The sequence below is a fragment of the Micromys minutus genome (genome assembly GCF_963924665.1).
Source record: "Micromys minutus genome assembly, chromosome: 25".
In the NCBI taxonomy this organism is placed as follows: domain Eukaryota; kingdom Metazoa; phylum Chordata; class Mammalia; order Rodentia; family Muridae; genus Micromys; species Micromys minutus.
The window spans coordinates 22,162,520-22,186,460 of NC_137960.1; the positions used below are offsets into that span (position 1 = coordinate 22,162,520).

Consider the following 23,941-nt stretch of genomic DNA (forward strand, 5'->3'; position numbering starts at 1 on the left):
GGTGCTGCCTATGGTGGGCTGGATCTTCCCACATCAAACAATTAAGACAGTCGCTCTGGGGCCCCGTCCATGGCCAACCTGATCTGGGCTATCCCTCTCTGAGACTCTCTTCCCATGTGATTGTAGGTTGTGTGAAGCTGACTAAACTAGCCGCCACTACTTCTAATTGCCTTGGAGGTGCCATGGGAAACTTACTGAAGCTGTTAGCACAATCTTTGGTTTTGTTATCGGGGCTTTAATTGAAGCTTAGCATGAAAAGGGACCAAAGACAGAGGAGAGAAATTCCAACAGATAGTAATATTCCACACAGGGTGTGTGCTGGGTCTGTAAGCGGTTCTGGTGCTACAGTTGAGTATTCCCAGGCTCTGAGGGGGTTTCTGAGGGCTCCTGAGCTACTGGATCCTGGGGCCAGTCCTCAGGAAATGGTAAGGAATCAGCAGGAAGCTCAGAACAAGGAAAGGGAAACTCCTCCCACCCGTCAAAAGGATGGCCAAGGGGCAGGAATGTAAAATTGAAAGTGGACAGGAATCTGAGCTGTTTAGGACCAGACCAACCCTGGAGTGGTTGAGCCTTCAAAGCAGAGATGGAGAGAGCTGACTCTCTACAGACACAGTGTACACCACCCTCACTGTGATGCTGGCAAGCTTCAGGGCCAGGGAACGGCTGTTTTCACTTTCCACAGCCCTCTGAGGGGGGGACCTGCCCTCCTTGTTCCTGATTTTTGCCTTACTCAAGACCAGAGAGAGAGTAAAAATTCAAAGTAAACAAATAAACAAAAACAGGAAAAAAGATAAAAACATACATGATCTCAATCCCTGGGGAGCAGCCGACTTACAGGAGTAGGGGAAGGCTACGTTTTATTTATTTATTACTGCTTTACCTTAAAAAAAAAAAAAAGTCCTCACCTACTTGTGAGGTAGAGGGAAAAGCCAGGAATCCAATGAACATACTGAAACCAAGCAGACACTGGATGTTAACTGAGACCACTCATCCCCGGGGGAGCTGAGAACCCTGCTTGTGCCTGACTCCTTTGATGTGCGCTGTGGATGAGCTGGGTGGCATCCGGAGGAGTCTACCTACCTTGGTAGGTACCCAAGTTCCTACCTCTCCAGGTCTCAAACAGCGTAGACAGACTCTCTGTTTAGATTGTTACCTGAAGAAAGGAAGGGAGGGAAAGAGTTCAGATCGCTGATTCGGCTTTTTGATGAGGAAAACTTTTTAACTAACATGCAAATGACAGACGGCAGAACTCTTTGGAAAAAGAGAAGGAAAAAAAAACACACACACACAACAAAAGCCTGGGGCGGGGGAGTCCGGTGGAGTTTCATCATAAATTTGAACAGTTGGGTTTTTTCTTTTTTTTGCAACTTTCTTCTTTCTGAGTGTTGATGTGGATCTCTTTCTGTTTGTTCAGGAAACGGTGACGTGTGTTTTTGGGCAGGGTCTGAGGTTTTGGAACCTCTTTCTAAAAGGGACAGAGAGAGCACCCTGCTGCATTTGCTAATCGAGAGGCTCTGTGGGACTGAGCTGGTCAGGATGCAGCAGGTTCTCATGGGCAGCAGGCTCGTCCTGGCTCTTGCCTTCGTCCTGGTTTGGGGATCTTCAGTTCAAGGTAAGACACCCAGAATCTTTCCCTATTCTTTATACCTTTGGTCTATACCTTTAGTCTATTACTTTAGTCTAGTCTCTGCTATGAACTCATCAGCATCTGCGCAAGTGGTTGTCTTTATTTAAGGTGAAAGATGTCCTGCTGTGGGAGAGGGAGGACAGAAAGAAGGATTTGAGGTGCCTGAACTCTGTCGTATGATTTATTATTGGTCTAAAAAAAAATAAACTATAAGGCAAGTGGCGGCCTTAAAACCTGTCAGGATGATCGAAAGGTGTTCTTGTTTTTGGATGAAGATGTGTGGTTTATTCATTTAAAGCGTTCAAGAAACAAATGGAAAACTACCCAATCGATCTACGGAGATGGTGGTATCATGGAATGTTCTAGAATAACATCCTATTTCTGAGTTGTCTGCATGAACTCCATCTTTGCTTCATTTTGATATGAGGTCTCATCTAGTATAAGATGGTCTTCAACTTGCTATAGAGCTGAAGAGGACCTGGAATTTCTGACCCTTTTACTTGCATCTCCCAAGTGCTGGGACAACAGGTGTATGTCTTCATGCTGGGCTCCAACTGAGAATGCATTCTGATGACGTTGTTATTTTAACAGGGAGAGAGGCATTCTTGTTTTTTTTTTTAATTGGGGTAAATTTAGCTATTTTTACTTTCTTCTTAAGCTCGGTTCTTACCAAACATTCAATTTTGGCTAGGCACGGCTGATGCTAACTCCCAAACAATCTTTTAAAGACAGCCCAAGGAATGTTAGCATTTGTGCTCTCATTCAGAAAACAGCCCATGGGAAAACCTGTCCGTAAATGTGACTGTCTTTTACAGCTGTTCGGTCATGCTGACTCAACCTAAAACTTTCCTAAGCAGACGGAAAGTTTGTAAAACAAACAAACAAACAAACAACAACAACAAACCCAATTTCTTCTCCTTGGTATTTAAGGAACTATGTCTAAATGAGGCAGAAGGCCTTGGCCTGATAAATAAGGAGCCAAGTGTATGACTGAAAACATAAAGTTCCCCCAAGTGGTAAAGGAAATGTTGAGTCACAGTGAGATGCATGTCGTGGGGTTTCTTCGAAGTGACTCCGAGCTATGGTGGTGGCCTTCTTACTTCCGGGTGACATGAAATCTCACAGGTTACCTCAGAAAAATTTCTTACATACTGGAAACTCATAAACATAGTTTCACCAGGTTATGTTCACGTTGGAGGAAAACAGGAAGTGGCCTTGCAAAGGCTTTGCTTCTATTTATGCAGCTTTGTGATATCGAAGCCTACACCCAGGGCCTCATGCATGCCCAGGTCTCTGCCACTGAGCTAGAACCCCACTTCTCCTTTTGACTTAGAGTTCAAGTTTACTTGGATCTTTCAGGGGAAAACTTTGGCTTGATGTGATGAGTCTCCAGTAGCCACGTGCTCCCACAAGCTATGTTGGCATTTGTGACACCCGGGGTGACCAGTTGGCTCTGAGTGTAAGCTCTACTAGAGATGTGTGTGTAAGCCTTTCCGTTGCAAAAGTTTCCAGAAATGTCATACTAGACTGAAAACAAAGCCTGGTATATTTCATCATGAGCAAGAAATTAGGAAGGAATAAGGCTGGGTGGCATATACGGCACTCAAGGCAAAGGCAGGAGGAACTTGAGGCTAGCCTAGTCTACAGAGTTCTAGGACAGCTAGGACAGATAGTGAGTTCCTATCTCAAAAAAAAAAAAAAAAAAAAAAAAACATGGGGAAGGGAGGGGAGAGGGAAGGGAGGAGCACAATGGACAAGGCTGTCTGTTATGTTATGGTTGGAAACTGAAGCAAAGAAAAGGAGACAATGAATGAATCAAAAATCTAGGGTATTTCCAAGGGGCTCTTGGTTCAACACCTGATGCTCATCTCTGAACATGAATGTGGGTGCTTGGTCATGAATAAGTGATAGAAGCTTTTGTACCAGGTATGATTCAATAGCCTGCCCTCTCTGTCAAATCACTTAGCCCAGGCTAGCCTTGAACTTATTTTCTAAAATGAAAAGAAAAATTATGCCTGAGTGTTCCATGTACATCTATGGTGCATGCCAGAAGAGAACATAGGATCCCATTACAGATGGCTGTGAGCCACCATGTGGTTTCTGGGAATTGAACTCGGGACCTCTGGAAGTGCAGTCAGCACTCTTAACCTAACCGCTGAGCCATCTCCAGACCCTCGAATTCCTTACCAGCTGAGGGCAGCCTTGAACTTCTGATTCTCCTTCCTAACTGCTAAAATTACGTGTGCTACCATGCTCACTTTGTGGAATGCTGGGAACCAAACCCAGGTTTTGGTGTATGATATACCGGTTCATCAACTCAACCACATCCCCGCTCTCTCCTTATCTTTACAAAGATGTTAAGGATCAGTGTCTTAGCTTTCCTGTTTTCATGATGGCTCAGAGACTAAGAGCACTGATTGCTCTTCCTAGAGGTCCTGAGTTCAATTCCTAGCAACCACAGGGTGGCTCACAACCATCTGGAATGGGGTCTGATGTGTCTAAAGAGAACTACTCATATATATAAATAAATAAATCTTAAAAAGAGATAAATAAAAAGGTAATAAAACATAGGAGTCACGGGCCTTGTTGACAGTTCCCTGAAGCCTCCATTAAACAGATTGGCCATCACTGCTATCACCTGCATGCGTCATACAAGTTTCCGTGTACTCGATACCATTTCACATCGTGGTTTTAGCTGGATTTGTAGAAATAAGTATGTTACAGGAGTTATTTATACATAAGAAAGATTCTTTTTTTCACGTGAACTCCTAACCTACAAATACCTCCAATGTAACAAACACTGGAAACACAGTCATTGAAGATGAAGTCAAGATGAGACCATTAGGGTGGCCTTTGTCCAATATGGCTGGTGTCTTTCAAATGAGTCAAATGAGAGGATAATGGGGTATGTGCAAAGGGGACTGTGTGAAGACCATATATGAACTAAAGAGAAATGAAGCCAACATTGCCAGCACTCAGGGTGTGGGCATCTTAGATTGGGTTTTAAACTCTGGTACTGTGTGCACGTGGAAACGAAATTCCTCTTGCTTTTTTGGTTTGTTTGTCTTGTTTTTCAAGACAGGGTTTCTTTGTATTGTAGCCTTGGTTTTCCTAGAACTAGCTCTGTAGCCCAGGCTGACCTAGAACTCAGAGATCCTCTTTTTTATTTTATGTATGAGTATGTATGAGGGCATCAGATCCCATTACAGATGGTTGTGAGCCACCATGTGGTTGCTGGGATTTGAACTCAGGACCTCTGGAAGAGCAGTCAATGTTCTTAACCACTGAGCCATCTCTCCAGCCCTTATTTATCTTTCTTAATGCCCATAAAACACTTGGGAGGTGGAGGCTTCCAAGGTAAGAGGATCAGGAGTTAAAGGCCATTCCCAGCCAAATAGTGAGGCCTGGGCTATCTGAGACCCTGTCTCAAGCAAAGTAACATGCTCAAGAGACAAGATGAAGAATGCGTGAGCAGGTGTGGTCAAAGGGCTGAGGCTAGCCCCACACACTCACGGGAACAATACCAGGTCCACTTATGAGCACAGCTGTTGGTAAAGTGATTTTGTAATCACTGCCGAAAAACCATTATCACTCTGGCTCTGAAGAGGAATTATGACAAAAACTGACTGGTACTGACAACCTCTGTCTCTCAGCCTCCTTACATCAGCCCCTTGCTAAATATGGGTGAGGTTTGCCCGAGGCTAGTTAGAGTGAACTAATAAGTCGTTCAGTTTCAAGGTCAGAAATAAGTTTCTAGACTTCTCAAGGATCAGACAAGATCTTTAATTTTTATTATTATTATTTTATGTGCAAGGGGATTTTGCCTGTATATATGTATATGCCTGATGCCCAGTGAGGCCGGAAGAGGGTGTCTGAGCCCTAAGAACTGGAGTTACAGATAGTTGTAAGCTGCCAAGTAGGTGCTGGGAATTGAACCCAGGTCCTCTGCAAGAATAGTCAGTGCTCTTAATCACTGAGCCCTATCTCCAACCCAGTTTTTATTTCAAACAATCAATCAATCAATCAATCAAACAAACAAACAAGCAAAAATGAGGTGTTTTTTTTTTTTTTTTCATTGCAGCTTTTGCTATGTTTCCTGTAGAGGTGGAGGCAAACTGAAAGTAAAGCTTTTTATAGCCTGTCAAGCTGGGCCACAGAGGGGGAAGCTTGCCTGGCTTGTGGCATTGATAGGCCAATAGGAAGAAGCTCTGGTACAGATAATAGCAGCTGCCTGAACGCTACCATTAAAAACAAAAAACAAAAAACAGAAAACCTTTATTATATCTATGTGAGTACACTGTCGATGTTTTCACACACCAGAAGAGGGCATCATATCCTATTACAGATGGTTGTGAGCCACCGTGTGGTTGCTGTGAATTGAACTCAGGACCTCTGGAAGAACAGTCAGTGCTCTTAACCGCTGAGCCATCTCTCCAGTCCCTTTTTTTTTTTTTTTTTTTTTAACAAATCAAAATAGTCTCTCTCTCCCTCCCTCCCTTCCTCTCTCTGGCATTTAAAAAATCTCTCCCTTTGACAGTTTCTGCTTCAGTTTTCCTGCATCCATAGGAAGATTCCCAGGGAGGCCGGAAGAATCGGAAATTAGTACATTTCAATCTGGTGGGAGGTGTGGAAGGCAGAGTATTGAGATCCAAGACCTGTTTGAGAGAGCTGCTGCTCTGCTTGTTTCCCCATGAGGCAGAGATAGTGAGTGTGTGCAGAGAGTACGGGGGTGGCTTCCCCGTTAGTCTTCGCAGTGTCACTAACCTGTAGGCCTGACAGCTGTGAACGGGACCATTGAGGAGGACAGTGCTTCTGTTCATATGTGGACTCACTTTCATGGGAAAAATTGTGATCATTGCACATATAGTAGCGCGTTCCTATAACCCCAGCACTCTGGAGGCTGAGGCAGGATTGTAAAATCTTGGGCTGGGCTAAATAGACAGCCTAAGCTATACAGGGAGACTCTGTCTCAAAAAATAAAATGGCCAGGTGTGGTGGCACATACCTTTAGTCTCAGCATTGGGGGAGGAGGAAAGGCAAGTAGATTTTTATGATTTTTGAGGCCAGCCTGGCTTACATAGTGACTTCCAGGCTAGCCCATGCTACAGAGAGAGAGAGAGAGAGAGAGAGAGAGAGAGAGAGAGAGAGAGAGAGAGAGAGAGAGAGAGAGAGAGAGAGAGAAGGGAGAGAGGAAAAAGATGAGAGAGGAGAGAGGAGAGAGGAGAGAGAGAGAGAGAGAGAGAGAGAGAGAGAGAGAGAGAGAGAGAGAGAGAGAGAGAGAGAGAGAAATGATGTTGGGATTCTGTAAACCCCACCCCTCAATTACCCAGCAGTAGCCAGGTATGCTCCGCCCCAGTGACCTGACACTATAAAGGAGCTGCTTGACCCCTCTTGCTCTTTTGCAGCCTTGCTCTCCCACCCTTACTTCTCCTCTTCCCTTCCCCCCTCTCCCTCCAAGTGCTCATGGCCGGCCTCTACTCCTCTATTCCTCTCTCTCTCTCTGCCTCTACCACCTTCTTAACTCTCCCATGACCTGAATAAACTCTATTCTTTACTATACTGTTGGTGTGGCTGGTCCCTCAGGGGGAAGGGATTCCCAACAGGGCTCCTCAGAGGCATCTCCCTTGCCCCCAGGCCTCCCCATACCTCCATGGGCCATATGCCCCCCACTCTCTTGATCCTTTTCCCTAACAGATGAAGTTGGGTGGGGAAGAAGCAAAGGGGAAGTATGATAAAAAAAATGTTTAATAAAAATTTTTAATGGATGGATGGCAAGGCGGCTCAGTAAGTAAAGACCATGACCACCAAGTCTGATGACCCGATTTTGTCCCTGGGACATGGACACACACTCACACACACACACACACACACACACACACACACACACGGTATAATAAAAACAAAACAAAACAAATAGTGGTAATCATTAGAGATTTATACTGTTTCAAGCAAGATGAGGTCCAAATACCCTCATGGTTCCAAGGGCCAGAGCTTCATCTCCTCCCACGCCCAAGAACAGCTATGTCAGGAATTTGTTATCCGTGACTGTGTTCTTCATTTTAATGTGCCTTTAATTTCATTAGTGTAAAAATTGGGTGGATTTTAGAATGGGGCAACTTCTCATTTTGCTTTCTTTCTTTTTTATTTTATTATTTGTTGTCTTGGGAACATGTGTGTGTACATCTTTGGATAAACATGCACACATACAGGGAGGCCATATGACAACTTCAGTGACGTTCTCAGGAACACTGTCCATTTCCTTTGAGATAGATCTTTGGTTTGCCTGGAGCTCACCAATTAGATTTGACTGGAGAGCCCCAGGGATTTTCACCTCCCTGCTGTTGGGATTACAAGTGGATACAACCAGACTTCCCATTTGTAGATAAATGAATGAATGAATAAGTAAATAAATAAATCTTTTTTTAAAAAAAGTTTTATTTATTTCATGTATGTGAGTACACTCACTGTTGCTCTCTTCAGACACACACCAGAAGAGGGCATCAGATCCCATTACAGATGGTTGTGAACCACCATGTGATTGCTGGGAATTGAACTCAGGACCTCTGGAAGAGCAGTCAGTGCTCTTAACCGCTGAGCCATCTCTCCAACCCTTTATGTGTGTGTGTGTGTGTGTGTGTGTGTGTGTGTGTTTGTTTGTTTTTCTTTCTTGAGACAGAACCACAGCATGTATCCCTGGCTGACTTTGAACTTGCTGTGCAGCCTGACCTGGCCTGAACTTGTGGCCATTATACATCTTTCTGCTCTTCTCAAGCATTGAGACCACAGGCATTTACAACCAGCCTTTGATTTCTTACTATTTTTATTTGTTTTTTGTTTGTTTGTTTTGTTGAGACAGGGTTTCTCTGTGTAGCCCAGGTTATTCTGGAACTCACTCCATAGACCAGGCTTGCCTCAGATACAGAGCTCTGCCTGCCTCTGCCTCCCAAGTGCTAGGATTAGCCACAACCTCCTGGCTGATTTCTTATTAATTGTTAGACAGGGTCTCATGTGGCTTGTGATGACCTTGAACTTAGGATGTAGTTGAGGATGACTTTGAACTCTTGCCTCCGTTTCCAGACACTGTATTTGTCTTGTGCAGAGCTGGGGGGAGGGGAGTTCAGGGCTTAGCGCAGGGCAGACAAGAACGCTACCCACTAGGCTGCCTCCCCTGCCTTTCATTATTTGTGAGTTTCTAAGCTATGCAGTTCACTGACTTCCACGGCTGGGTTTTCAGTATGGTTGCAGATTGTGTGATCATCAACATCAGCTTTGAGAAAAACTTTCCCACCTCCCAAATATGTTGAGTTCTTGGGGGGGGGGGTCTTTCTATTTCAGAAATCTATTTGCTAATCTGCCAGGGTTACAGTCTTCGTTTCATTTTCACTGGTGGGAAGACTTGGTCATTGTTTCATGGGCCATGGATACCGCCCTGGGTTTGGTCTTGACCCAGAAGGGAAAATAAAAACATTCAGTTAGCTCTTTGGTAGAACTTTCCATCCAAGCTCACATTTTCTCAGGGCATCAGCCACTTGCAGAGGGCAGTGCCTTATCCTGTCCAGTAGCCAGCAGCCACGTGTGGCTACCGGGCACTTAAAATATTGAGTCAGCTGGTGGCTCACGACTTAAATTCCAACACTTGAGGAGGCAGGCCGACTTTCCTGACTTGAGAAACCAAAGGAAAAACAAAAACGAAGACAACAAGCAAAAACAAAGAAATATACTGAGTCTAGATTGACACGTGAGTTTAAAATATGCACAATTTGGAAGAGTTGGTTTAGAACAGTGTAAAATATCTTACTTGTAACTTTCATATTGACTGTGTGTTAAATGATGATGTTTTAATATGTTCAAGCACAATGTACTTAATTTGTTATGCTTTTTAACTTTAAAAAACATGACTGCTAAAGAAAAAAAAAGAAGCGAAAAGGAAACACAATAAATACTGCAGCAACATTCAACTGTAGCCAGAGTTGACTTTATTGGTTGGAGCTGCTCTTGACAGCTGAAGAGGGAACATATCGCCCTCTGCTGGACAACAGGCTGCTCTACACCCCGTACAACCCCCCCCATACAATAGACTCAAAAGTCAAAGCTTCATGCCTCAAAAATATAAATAAATAAATAAATAAATAAATAAACAAATAAAAACCAAGGGGGGGACATTAAAATGCACTGAACTTGGGCAGTGTGCAAAGTCTTGTGTTGACTGGCTTTCACTTCACTTGAATCAAGAGCTCACTACCATAGCATGTTGTTTGCTGTAACCTGAGAACCAGAGTGGTCCCAAGAGAGGATCCGGTCTCCCTCCAAGGGCTTTACTCTCAGAAAAGAATCTGTGTTGTCCTCATCAGGGAGACGGGCTTTGGAGAGTCGCAACCACAGTGCTGGTACCATTCCAAGAACCTAGCTTTTTTTTTTTTTTTTAAACATAATTTCTTTTCTTTTCTTTTTTAAATGTGTATGAGTGCTTTAGCCTTGTGCCTGTAGAAGCCACAAGAGGGAATCAGATCCTCTGTGACTATAGTTAGTGTGGTTTCTGGGACCAGAACCTGGATCTTCTGTGATGAAACTGTGGACTCTTAACCACTGAGTCCTCTCTCCAGCTATATATTGGAGTCTTTTTTTTTTTTTAATAAAAAAAATCCGAGCATTATAGATGGCTGTGAGCCACCAGGTGGTTGCTGGGAATTGGACTCAGAACTCTGGAAGACCAGTCAGAGCTCTTAACCGCTGAGCCATCTCTCCAGCCCCCCTATAGTGGGCTCATTTAAATGCCTACATCTCAGAGGACTGTAGTTTATAACAGCAATTTAGAGAACACATTTTAAAACTTACCAGATTCTATTACCACGGTCCTTTTGTGCACAGTGGTGGACTGCTTTTCCCCGTCCTCTTTCATTCGTATCTAAGAATTCCAAGTTTTAAGATACGGGCTGCAGAGATGAGATGGCTCGCCGGCTAAAAGCATTCTTCGCTCTCGCAGGGGGCACACGCTCTTATACAATTTAAAACATTAATTGGAGATTCTGCAGCTGGAACACAGGGCCTGGCACAGGCTAAGCACGTGTTCTCCCACTGAGCTGCCTCTCCAGCAAACTCATCTGTAAATATGGCTTTCCCTGTGCGTACTGTACCTATTTTCTTTTAGAACATTCCTTTTACCATTTGGTCCATATCCCGTGACGAGTGAGCACCTCGCCGTCTCTCTGAATGCTTCCTCCTCGAACGTCCTGGGCTGCCACACTGCTTTCCCTCCTTTTTGAGAATTCTAGCCACATGGGTGACTCCTCCCTGGGTGACTCTGAGGTACACTTATTTCAGTAACCAGAGTAGGGAGAAGATGAGCCGCTCAAACGCGGGTGTTTCTCGCGAGCAGCTTCAACTTCATTCAAGTATGCACCTCTTGACTTTTATCGGTGGCATGCCCCTGCAAGCCAAGCATCAGAGGCGAAGGAATGTTCAAGCTCAGAGGCTGCAAGAGCTCCGCTGACTCCATGCCGACCTGGTTTTCACAGCAGTTTCGAGGCCAGTGAGGGTTGTCGTGTGAGATGCTGTCTAAAAATACAAACCAGACCAACAACAAAAAACAACAGCCAGAAACAGTGACTGGAGACTGGTTTGTGTCTGGCCAGGAACAGAGGAGGCTTGTTCCTAGAAATTCTGAGCACAAAGAAAGAGAACCGGCTTTGAACCACATTTCATTCTTAAGAATGCCGTATGTGAGCTGGGTGGTGATGTAAGCTCTTAATCCCAGCACTCAGCAGGCAGAGGCAGGTGGAACTGTGAGTTCGAAGTCAGCCTGGTCTACAGAGTAAGTTCCAGGACAGCCAGAGTGACACAGAGAAACCTGGTCTCAAACAAACAGACAAACAAAATCAGCAGGAGAAAGATGCTAAGCCTGAAGACCTGAGTTAACCCCCTGAAACCTGAAACCTCTGTGGTAGAAGCAAAGGCCAAACTCCCACAAAATTTTCTCTGACCTTGGTGCGTTAGGCCACACATTCACCTGCCAAATCAATCAATAAACTGTAAGTTTAAATATTTTTTAAAGTGTCATAGGGTCCTAAAACACAAACCTCAGGGTGCTGTATTGTTTTGGGTCATCTCAATGCAGACCACCATTTGCCCTGCTCTAATGCTAGGGATCGGCTTTACCCCCTCGTGCGTGCCCCATAAATTCTCCCCCATAGACTCTCTCACACCAGCTCAAGCTAGTTCTGACAAGCCTTGAATTTAGGACCTTCATGCCTCAGCTTTCCAAGTAGCTAGGATTGCAGGCCTATGCCACCAGGCCTGGTTTCCACAGCCTGCCCGAACCATCCATGGGTTCATCTCCAAGCAGGGTGACATGGTGCAGTAGTGGCACCTCAGTATGTGGGAGAGGGAGGGAGGAGGCTTTCTTCCCCATTCAAGGCTAACCTGGGCTACATAGCAAAACCCCATCTCATAACAGCAACAAGGAAAGTGTGGGATCTGAGTCGTTTCTGTAAAAAGAAGGCAGGCTTTGGGATCAGGTACAGATTTCAGTCCTGGCTCGTACACTGAGCCTCTGTGGAACTCGGAGATACAGAGACGAACATGGCAGTGGTTCTGGGCATAGAAGTACACACTTGTGACCTCAGTGCCATCAGTACTGAGGTAGGAGGATTGGGAACTCCAAGACTGCGGTGGCCCAGGCCTTTCATTCCAGCACTTGGGAGGCGGTCGGATCTCTGAGTTCGAGGTCAGCCTGGTCTACAGAGTGAGTTCCAGGACAGCCGGGGCTACATAGTGAGACCCTGTCTTAAAGAAGAAAGAAAAAAAAAAAAAAAAGATTAAGATCCAGGAGGGCCTAGAATATGGCACAAGTCTGTGGACACGGAAGTTAATGTTGCTAGATGGTTCTACAATGCCTGGTACTATTTTAAGGAATTCGTCTGAATTCTTTTTAAGTTTTTTTCTTTTCCTATGTGTTTTTTTGTGACAAACTTAGGATAACGCTGGACTTCAGTTTACAGTGCAAGTTCTAGAATTGGCCAGAGGCAGAGCTGAGCCACTTCTCTCAGCCACTCATTCCCAGCTATTCTGTTCAAATACATTCCTTTTTCAAGATTTATTTTACTAGTTTTTCTTTTCCTTAAGATTTATATATTTTATGTATGTGAGTACACTGTTGCTGTCTTCAGACACACCAGAAGAGGACATCAGATCACATTACATATGGTTGTGAGCCACCATGTGGTTGCTGGGAATTGAACTCAGGACTTCTGGGAGAGCAGTCAGTGCTCTTAACCACTGAGCCATCTCTCCAGCCCAACACTTTCCTTTTTATTCTTTTACTTGTTTAATTTCTGGTGTATGGATATGTGCCTGTATTTAGTGGTGTGTGTGTGTGTGTGTGTGTGTGTGAGAGAGAGAGAGAGAGAGAGAGAGAGAGAGAGAGAATGTATTCCTGTTTATGTGCATGCCTGAGCATGTGTATGTATGTGCGTGTGTCAAAAGACAATTTATTTGTGGGACAACTTGTTAGTTCTCCCTTCCCATCACTCGGGTCCCAGGGATTGAACTCACATCTTTGGGCTCAGCAGCAAACACCCTTACCCACTGAAACACCTCACCAGCGGTCTTCTGACAAATTTAGGGTCCATTTAATTACCTCGTTAGAGTCAGAGTGTAACCAATTCTAATGAAGCCAAGTAAGAGATACTGACCACCCACGTGGGTTCCTTGTTCGGACAGGTTATCCTGCTCAGAGAGCCAGGTACCAGTGGGTCCGCTGCAAACCGGATGGCACCTTTGCAAACTGCGTTGAGGAGAAGGGACCACGGTTCGACCTAATAGCAGATGAATCCAACAACGTCGGCCCTCCGATGACCGATCCTGTTTGGTAAGTGGACTTTTGTTTGATCTCACAGGAGCTCTGAGTGTTTGGTTTCTGGTTCTTGCTGAGGTAAGTTCTTTTCTACTTCACAGAAAGCAAAAGTGGTCCACGTGTGCTGAAGCATGAGAAGTGCCAGCATACGTGGGCTCATCCATGTTTTGATAAGGGTTTCTTGTGGGTGGCAGTGATAAACATTGGGAGCTATGTTTTTCCAACATATGTTGGAAAGGATTGAATAGAATTTTATTTAGGCAAATACGGTGTTTATATATTAAAATTGAGCTGAGTTAGATTTTTGTTTTTTGTTTTTTTTTTTTTTTTTGAGAAAAGATTTTTACTATGCTTTCCTGGCTAGCCTAGATCTTGCTATGTAGACCAGGCTTGACTTGAACCCACAAAGCTCATCCTCGCTCTGCCTCTGAGTACTGGGATTAAAGTTGTACACCACACCACCACAGCTGTTTCTGTTTTGGTTATTTTTTTGTCGTTATTTTGTGTGTGTGTGTGTGTGTGTGTGTGTGTGTGTGTGTGTGTTCGTGCTTAATTGGAACAGCTAGGCATGGTGACACACTACTCTAAATGGATAAACCAAGGTGGTTGTGAGTTCAAGTCTGGGCTACATATCTTGTCCCAAGTCATCCTCTCCTACACAGAAGCATACTTTGGTTTTTCACTTGGGTGCATGTCGTCAGTGTATGTGTGGAGGAGGACAGCTTACAGGAGTGAGTTGTTGTCTGGGGAATTGTCAGGCTTGGCAGCAGGTACATTTGTGTCATGAGCCATCTTGCTGGCTAGTGTGAGAAGATGCCCATTGGTCATTGTCTTAGTTAGGGTTTTACTGATGTGATTAGACACCATGACCAAGACAAGTCTTATAAAGGACACCATTTAATTGAGACTGGCTTACAGGTTCAGAGATTCAGTCCACTATCATCAAGGCAGATGGAGAAGATGAGGGTTCTACATCTTCATCCAGAGGAAGCCAGGAACAGAATGGGTATCCTCGGGCAGCTAGGAGGAGGGTCTCCAAATTCACCCCCACAGTGACACACTTCCTCCAATGAAGTCACACCTTCTAATAGTGCCATTCTCTGGGCATATGCAAACTATCAGTTTTGCATATGCAAACCATCAGTTATCTTTGCTATCTCTTGTTGATTTCACTTCTCTATTGCGCCATGTTTAAGCAGTTTCCTTGTGTTGAATATTCAGAGTTTTCTCATACCCCTGAACCTACCAGTTGTCTCAGACTTTGGTTCTACAGGTGCCTCTCTGGATCCATCCCCTTTCATCAGTATGCAGACATATTCTAGAGCTTCCTGACATTGAACAGACTTCCTCCCTGGGCTCTGTACCTCTGTAGCTATTTTCCCACCCTTCTCTTTATTGAATCAGATTGATTTGTTTGTTTGAGACAGAGTCTCATCTCACTATATGGCCTTCCTGGCTGTCCTGGAACTTGCTATGTAGGCCAGGCTGGCCTTGAGTTCATAGAGATTGAACTGCCTATGCCTGTATTAGAGACATGTCACATACTTGTCACATCAGCACTTCATAGAAGAGATGTTTATGTTTGCTTCTGCCCCACCCCCACCCCGCCCATCAACACACACAGCTGGATCTCTGCTCCTGCCCTCAATCCTGAGTATGTCTGTCTGTCTGGTGATTGACACATCTGTTGATTACATCTCCAATGTTTAGGTTTCTTTACCTCCTCCCTGCCTTTCAAGGTGATTGACCCACCATTTCCTTTGAAACGGTTCCTTCTGTGGCTTCTACCATCCATAGCTGCTTTCCCTTTTGGTCATTTCTGGTTTTTGTTTTTAATTTTATTTACAGTGCTGTTCTGCATCCATGTATGTCTCTGTGAGGGAGTCAGATTCCTCGTGAACTGCAGTTAGAGACAGATCTAAACTGCCATTGTCGGTGCAGCGCTCTTAACCACTGAGCCATCTCTCCAGCCCCCACTCAGTCCTGCAGGCCTCCTGTTTCCTCAAGGTGATGTCTTCTGGTTTCACACCTTTCCATCCCATCTGTATGTTAATAATAACATGTCATCGGCAGCCAGTGCTCTCTGCTCTGGTGGGCTGAAGCAGCCGCCTGGGCGCACTTGATGACTTTTGTTTCCTGACTGCACTACCCACTATTTTCCTGATCGATTTTTTTTATCGCTACGTTATTAGCTTCTTGAGCAGGGACCTCAACTTTCTGACTCTGCTGGAGCTCAGGAAATGACGAAAGGGCTCAACACACGTATTTATCGACAGTAAGCACAAGTGGCTTTAACTCTGATCAGTTTTACAGTCTATGGTTTGTGATTTCTTGGCGAAAGTGACCTGCAGGCTATATAACATTCAACCCTTTTATCCCCTGTGTTTTGAGACAGGGCATTGATATGTAGACCAGGTTAGCCAGAAATCTGTGGTCTCCCCTTGCCTCTGTCTCCCATGTGTTGAGAGGATTCATTTGTGCCACCATTCTAGGCTTTACTGTCCAGATTTGCCAAGGATGGGTAGCCTGCCTCATTTCCCTGCTCTGGTTTGTGTGTGCTCTTTAGAACGAGTACTGTGTCCAACCAACTAACTCGCTTAACTCAGTCCCGGCAGCTTCACTTGTTAGCTCTTGAATACAGATTCAAGCTTTATATCGTGGGAGAGGAAATCTAATGTTCCTAGCCTGGTAAGGTTAATAACCTTTTCCGGGGTGGTGATGCGCACCTTTAATCCTGGCACTGTGAGGCAGAGGCAAGAGGGTCTCTGTGAGTTGGAGGCCAGCCTGGTCTACGTATCGAGTTTTAGGACAGCCAGGGCTACACAGAGAAACACTATCTTGAAAACAACAACAGCAAAACAAACAAAACCAAAAAAACCAACAGCAAACCCAGACAAAAAAGGAACACTGTTCACATGAATATGCCTTGGGTACGTGTGGTGTCAGCAAGTGTGAGCAGACTTGTTTTATTTTTAATATACATATTAAATTTATATATATATTAATATATATTATATATATATTAATATGATATATAAACAACATATTATTTTATGTGCTTCCCTGCATGTATATGCTTGTACCACATGCATGCCTGGAGCTGGTAGAGGCCAGAAGATGTCAGAGTCTCTGCAACTGGAGTCACAAATGACTATGAGCCTCCATGTGGATTCTGGGACTCGAACCCAGCTCCTTGGGAACAGGAGCAACTCTGCAATGGTTCTGAACCCCGGAGTTGTCTCCAGCCCTGCCTCTTTGTTTTGAAGCACTGGAGCAGAGCTGGGTGCCTGAATTTATTTCTATGTTGTCCCCCACTTCCCCTGATCCGACCCCCCCACACACCATTTTTGTTTTCTTTTTGGGGAAAGGGTGCGGGGAACCCGTGCTAGCTGCAATTTACTATGGATCGAAGGATGACTCTAAGCTCTTACCCGACCACCCCCACCCAGAAGCTGAGATACCTCATGTGTACTCCACACTAGCTTATTTCTTTATATTAAAATATTGAAGTTACGTTATAAGTGGAACTTTACTCTTTTTTTCCTTTGTATTTCAGGATAAGAGGATTCCCGAAAAATTTCTTCCCCATTTCTGATGACTATTCTGGGTCAGGTTCGAGCTCCGGTTCTGGCTCGGGCTCGGGCTCCGGTTCTGGCTCAGGCTCTGGTTCAGGCTCCGGCTCCGGCTCGGGAAGCGGCTTCCTAGCTGACATGGAATGGGAATACCAACCAACAGATGAAAACGATATCGTCTATTTCAACTATAGGCCTTTTGATAGGATGCTCACCGAGCAACACCAAGAACAACCAGAAGATTTTATTATATGAAAGTGGCCGTCTTTGTTTCCCCACCCCCACACAGAACAATGTATTCAGTATACTTTGTGTACCACGTTTAAACGATCAGTCTCAGGATAAAGAGTTTTACAGAAAATTTAAAATGCCTGGGAAAGACTCTTGAATCCTGTTACCCTTTTTCTCATTAATTCACAAGGAATTATGCTTTAATGCTATCTTAATGTTCTGGAAAATATCTGTAGTTTTGTGTATATGGAATTAACATTATGAAATTAACGTATACTCCCATTATTATACAATAACTTTAAAAGTCATACTGGTTTTGAAGTTTTTAATTTGATAGCAAGTTAATGAACAATACTTCATACCCAAAGTGTTCAGGGCCCTGACTCCTGTTGTAAATTAAAGATATGTTCTTTTATGTGATTAAAAAGAAAATAAAATGAAGCACAGTGGCTTCCTACCATGGCTATGTGACACGGTTTCCATGGTAGGGGTATATATTGTGCTGTAGTCATCGATGTGACAGGGAAGACCCAATGTTGTTTATCGGAAAATGGTGTGGGTTGTATAGTTAGGAACTTAACACCTCAAATAGCATAGAGTTGTGGTCTCAATGCCTCATAATGCTTTGCCTTTTCCTAGATGCCTGTTCAGGTTCAAATGCTACTCCATTAAAGCAAACATATAACCAAAGGGGGCAACTGTCTGGGATTTCTTGTTCTAATCCAGGGAATAATTCCTTTAAAAATATATATTCAGGGCTGGAGAGATGGCTCAGTGGTTAAGAGCACCGACTGCTCTTCCAGAGGTCCTGAGTTCAATTCCCAGTAACCACATGGTGGCTCACAACCATCTGTAATGGGATCTGATGCCCTCTTCTGGTGTGTCTGAAGACAGCTACAGTGTACTTATATATAATAAATAAATTTTTAAAATATATATATATTCATATTAATTATATATAACATATAGATATATCATACATATTAATATAGTATATAATATTGATATAGGTGATATATAATATAAACAATACTAAATAATATATAAATATAACATACAATATAAATTGATACAATATAAAAATGAATATATATGTGTGTGTGTGTGTGATGACTCAGTGGTTAAGAACACTGGCTGCTTTTGCAAGGAACGCAGGTCTATTTCTCAGAACTCATATGGCAGCTCACACAGAAGATCTGATGGCCCTTTCTAGCTTCTATGGGCACCAGATATGCACATGATGCACATATATACATATAGGCAAAGACATTTGTATACATAAAATAATAAATCTTAGAAAATCTTTGTAAAAAAGCAAATAAGAAAACACTTCCCAAACAGAATCAGTAGCCATCTATGATTTTGTGCTCTTAATAAGCAGAATGCATAGCCCAAGAATGGAGGAGCAGAAATAGACTTATTCACATCATATGTAACTTAGGGAATTTGTGTTTTCTATTTCCTGAAACTGTTTTTTTCAGATTTACTTGTTATCATAGTTAATTCCACAAAGCCTAGGGTCATCTGAGAAGAAAATCTCCACTGAGAAATTGCCCAGATCAGATTGCCTTGCGGGAGACTGTCTTGCTTGTTCACTGATATGGGATGTCTTAGCCCACTGTGGGCGGCACCATTACTAGGCAGGTTGTCCAGGACTGTAAGAGAGCTGGCCAGTGAGAGAGGCCGCAGTCAGCAATCCTTCATGGTTCCTGCTTCGGACTCCTGCCATGAGTTCCTGTCCCGACTTCTCTCCATGATAGACTGTGACCCGGAATGGAGACCACTTCCTTTCCTCCTGTTGCTTCAGTCAGAATATTTTATTACAGCAACAGAAAGGAAACTAGAGCAGATGTTATGGCTCCCTGGGGAACTACTTCCACTGAACTTTAGGCATGGCATTTAAAGCCATCTGTGCCTAGGGAGGAGAGCCAAAAATAGGACTCACATTGGGAGTAATGGAACTAATCACAAGATGGGGCTGCTGCACAGCTGAGAAAAAGGACATGTGACACTCGGGTGAGCTACGGAGGTTCCTCTTAATAGTTTTACCACGTTTAGCCAAGGATCAAACTGTCAGGAATAATATTTGTGTCCATTCACTATTCAGTGGTGAAAACACAAATAACTATAATACATTTTATTATATGTTTTTCCCAAATCCATGTCAATTATAGCAGAATGTTAAGACAGTGGAGAGAAGGGGTGAGGGATGCTTTGTGTCGCTCTTCTCTTCACACATTGTCTTAGTGTTTCCATCACAGTTCCTTAATATTGGGTCTGGACAGACAGCTCAGTGGCTAAGACCACTGATTGATCTTCCAGAGGTCCCAAGTTCAATTCCCAGTAACCACATGGCGGCTCACAACCAAGATTAATATTCTTACACAGACACACATGTTGGCAAAAACACCAATGCACATAAAATAAAGGTAAATGAATTTAAAAGATATTAATATAACTATATCTTTTGGTATTCTGCCTTCTTTCATCTAGTTGAACTAGGGCTTCCCATTGTCATTACTGACCCTTTGAGGAGAATCTGTGTTTCTCTATCTCAAGCCTACTGGTCACTATGCTATACCCCAAACCTCTGGACAGGATTTGTTATTTCTTTGTTGCAGGGGGATGCCCTGGTGTGTGTGTGTGTGTGTGTGTGTGTGTGTGTGTGTGGTGTATAATGTTTACTGTGGAATGGCCCCAATCCCTCTCCATGAGATGCCCAGTTGTTCCATTCCCCTAGCTGTCAGAGAAATACCTCCAAACATTTCTCAAACACTTCCAAAAATATTCACTGGGGAGAAAAGTCTTTTCCTCTTTAGAACTGCTGTGTGGAATTAATGATCCCTTAGAGCTTAATAGCTCATCAATAACATTGCTACCTTTAAATGTGTTACCTATTGCATGAGTCATAAATGGTTTACAGAAGCTGGGCTTGGTGGCACAGGCCTTTAACCCCAGCACTTCAGAAGCAGAGACAGGCGAGTGCAAGGCCACCTGGTCTAAATAGTGAGTTCCAGGCCAGGCAGGGATACACAATGAGACTGCGTTTCAATAATCAATCAATAAATAAATAACAAAACAATAGTCTATAGAAAAAAAGACATTGGTAATAATCATTCATCTCATGATATAAAGTTTCTTTTAAAAATATTTTTTTAATGTTTATGATGTTTTGCCTGCAAACATGTACCTAGTATCCACAGAGGCCAGGGAATATGTTAGGTCCTTTGAAACTGGAGTTACACACAGTTCTGAGCCACCATTTGGATAGTGGAACCAAAGTTGGGTCCTCTTTGAGAGCAACAAATGCTCTTAACTGTTGAGCCATTGCTGTAGCCCCTGATATAAAAAATTTTATGGGGGAAATTACCTCACTTATTGATATAAAATGCGTTCCTTTTTGTTATTTGGATAGTTGTGATTACTTCGTGTTTTGTGTTTACAAGGACAGAATACTAATTAAATAAGAATAAGAGCTCCAACATTAATTATTTTGAATATACTGTTGCTGTATTCAGACACACTAGAAGAGGGCATCTACAGATGGTTGTGAGCCACCATGTGGTTGCTGGGAATTGAACTCAGGACCTCTGGAAGAGCAGTCAGTGCTCTTAACTGCCAAGCCATCTCTCCAGCCCAAGAATAAGAGCTCTTGGGAACTGAAACTATGTTTCATGCATTTATTACTTTTTTAGGGGGTTGGGGGTGTTGGTTTTGAGACAGGGTTTGTCTGTGTTACTATCCCTGACTATCCTGGACTTGCTATGTAGACCAGGCTGGCCTGGTCAGAGGTCCACCTGCCTTCGCCTCCTGATTGCTGTGATTAAAGGTGTGTGCCACCACATCCAGCCTTATTATTTATTACTACATAATTAATCACCTTAAAACTCTGTGTCATATATATATATATATATACATATATATATATATATACACACATATATATATACATATATATATACATATATATATACATATATATATATATATACATATATATATATATATATATATATATATATATATCTTTAATACCAGGATTTGGCAGATGAATATGTGAATTCAAGATTAATAAATTCCAGGTCAGCCAGGGCTACATAGTGAGACCCTCCAAAAACAACAACAACAACAACAAAAAAACAGAATAAAACAAAAATGCTGAGCAAAACCAAAACCTTGGTGGCTTAAAGCAATAACATTTAAACATTTTACAGTTTATGCTGGTCAGAAATTGAGTACATTATGGAGTACACAATGGAAATTCTATTCAGAAGGTCTTTGTAGAGAGATGGCTCAGTGGTTAAGAGCACTCACTGCTCTTCCAGAGGTCCTGAGTTCAAATCCCAGCAACCATGTGGTGGCTCACAACTCTCTGTAACTCCAGTTCTAGTGGATATGGCATCCTCAGCCAGACATACATACAGGCAAAACACCAATGCACATAAAAATAAAAAATTTAAAAATACAGTTAGGATGTTCACCATACCTAGAGTCATCTGAAGACTTGACCAGGGATGAAAAAGAGTTTTCACATTGGTATTCTCAAGGTACTAGCATCTGTTTTTAGAAGAGACAGATGACCTCTCTGTGGGGTTTTGTGGCATGGGAGCTGATGTCTATAGAAGGAAGTAATCCAGGAGAAACCAAGTCAGGAGCAGCTTGTGACATCCACACCACATTATTCTGTTGGTCACACAAACCAATTTTGATACAATTAGAGGATAGATTACACCTGGGTTTGAATACCAAAAGAGAAGGTTCATTGAGAGCTATGTCAGATATTGGCTACCACTGCACAGTCATACACACACACACACACACACACACACACACACACACACACACACTATCATCATCATGAGAATTGGAACATAAGCAAACATGGTGACTCATGATGTAATCTTTGCATTCAGGGACTGAGGCAGGAGGATCACGAGTCTAAGGTCAGCCTGAATTATGTACTAAGACCATTTCTGGGACAAAAGGAAAAACAAGGACTGTTGAGATGGCTCATCAGATAAAGGTGTTTGTGGACAAGCCTGAGGACCTGGGCTCAGTTCCCAGAAGTGACATCTACAAAATCTGTTCTCCATGCACACAGTGTAGCACACACCTCCCAGAATGAAGAAACAGGAAAAGGAAAATAGACAGATAATTGGAACACAGGAAGGAAAGTAAAAATCCATTTAGAATGCTCAATCTGGGATTTCAAGAAATTCCAGGAAGAGGGCTGAGAATGTGGCTTAGTGGTAGGCTGATTGATTGAGATCCATGAGGCTCTGGTCTGATCCTCAGCTCCACAAGGGGAAAAAGAAACCCAGGTAAAGAGAGGATGAAGTGGGCTGGAGAGACAGCTCAGCGGTTAGGAGCACTGACTGCTCTTCCAGAGGTCCTGAGTTCAATTCCAAGCAAGCACATGATGGCTCACAACCATCTGTAATGGAATCTGATGCCCTCTTCTGGTGTGTCTGAAGACTGATACAGTGTACTCATATAAATAAAAAGAAAAAAGAAAAAGAAAGGCGAGAGAAAAACTCCTGGAGCAAAAATCAAAGAAATTTAGAAAGATTTCAAGGTTCACAGTAAATACAGGAAAGTTACACACATTATGGATACATGAAAATTGAAAAATGTAAAGTTCCACTCATTCTCTTACCCTCTTCCTCTCTCTGCTCCTTCTCTCCCCATTCCCCTTCCCCCTCTCGGCTGGCCTCTCATTTCTCTGCCTTCTCTCTCTCTGACCACTTCCTCAATTCCCCTCCCCATGCCCTAAATAAACTCTATAATTATATATATATGTGTGTATATGTATGCATATATATATAATTTAAAGTTCCATTTACAATAATGTAAAATACATGCACTTAGAAATAAGTTAAATAAAAACGTGTGCCACTAGAAACTATAAACATTGGTGAAGAACATTAAAACAATCTAAAAATTAGGAAAACACACAATGTGTTCATGAATGGAAGACCCAATATTGTTTTTATTCTACCTCCTTGAATCAACACTTACTGTAATTTTTTAGAAGTCAAGACAGTGTGATAGTGTGTGTAGATACAGAAGTCTAGAAAGGAATCAATCATTATACAGATAGTTGATTTAAAAAAAAAAAAAAGAATCGGGGGCTGGAGAGACGACTCAGCGGTTAAGATCACAGACTGCTTTTTCAGAGGTCCTGAGTTCAATTCCCAGCAAACCCATGTTGGCTCACAATAATCTGTAATGGGATCTTGTGGTCTGTCTGAAAATAGCCACGATAGACTCACATAAAATAAATACATAAATCTTTTTTAAAAAGGGAATCTTCTATGTGTATGAATGTTTTGCAGAATGTCTGTGTCCATGTTGTGCCCATGGAGATCAGAAGAGGGCATCACATCCCCCAGTAGAGAGCCACTATTTGCTGGAAATCAAATCTCATTCCTCTCTAAGTGTAGCCAGCAAGTGCTCTTGACTTAGCTCAGCCATCTCTCCAACCCCAATCGATAGATTTTTGACAAGCATACCACAGCAGTTTAGAGGAGAAAGTATTTTGACCAAATGATGTTAGAACCAACGAGCACAGTTAAGCTTTCAGATCCTAGACTGTGTGTAATTGTTTCTCTCTTTTGTTTCTTTGTAACAGGATCTCACACTGGAGTGCAGGCCAACCAG

At 43.0% G+C, this 23,941-nt stretch overlaps 1 protein-coding gene across 1 annotated transcript; it reads left to right on the forward strand.

Moving 5' to 3' along the window:
• Positions 1 to 1,486: 1,486 nt before the first annotated feature.
• On the forward strand, positions 1,487 to 17,743 carry SRGN (serglycin). Its single transcript, XM_080938284.1, has 3 exons — positions 1,487 to 1,612; positions 13,346 to 13,493; positions 17,035 to 17,743. Exons 1-3 carry the CDS (start codon positions 1,537 to 1,539, stop codon positions 17,303 to 17,305), a joined length of 495 nt encoding a protein of 164 aa, XP_080794410.1. The 5' UTR covers positions 1,487 to 1,536; the 3' UTR covers positions 17,306 to 17,743.
• Positions 17,744 to 23,941: the final 6,198 nt, after the last annotated feature.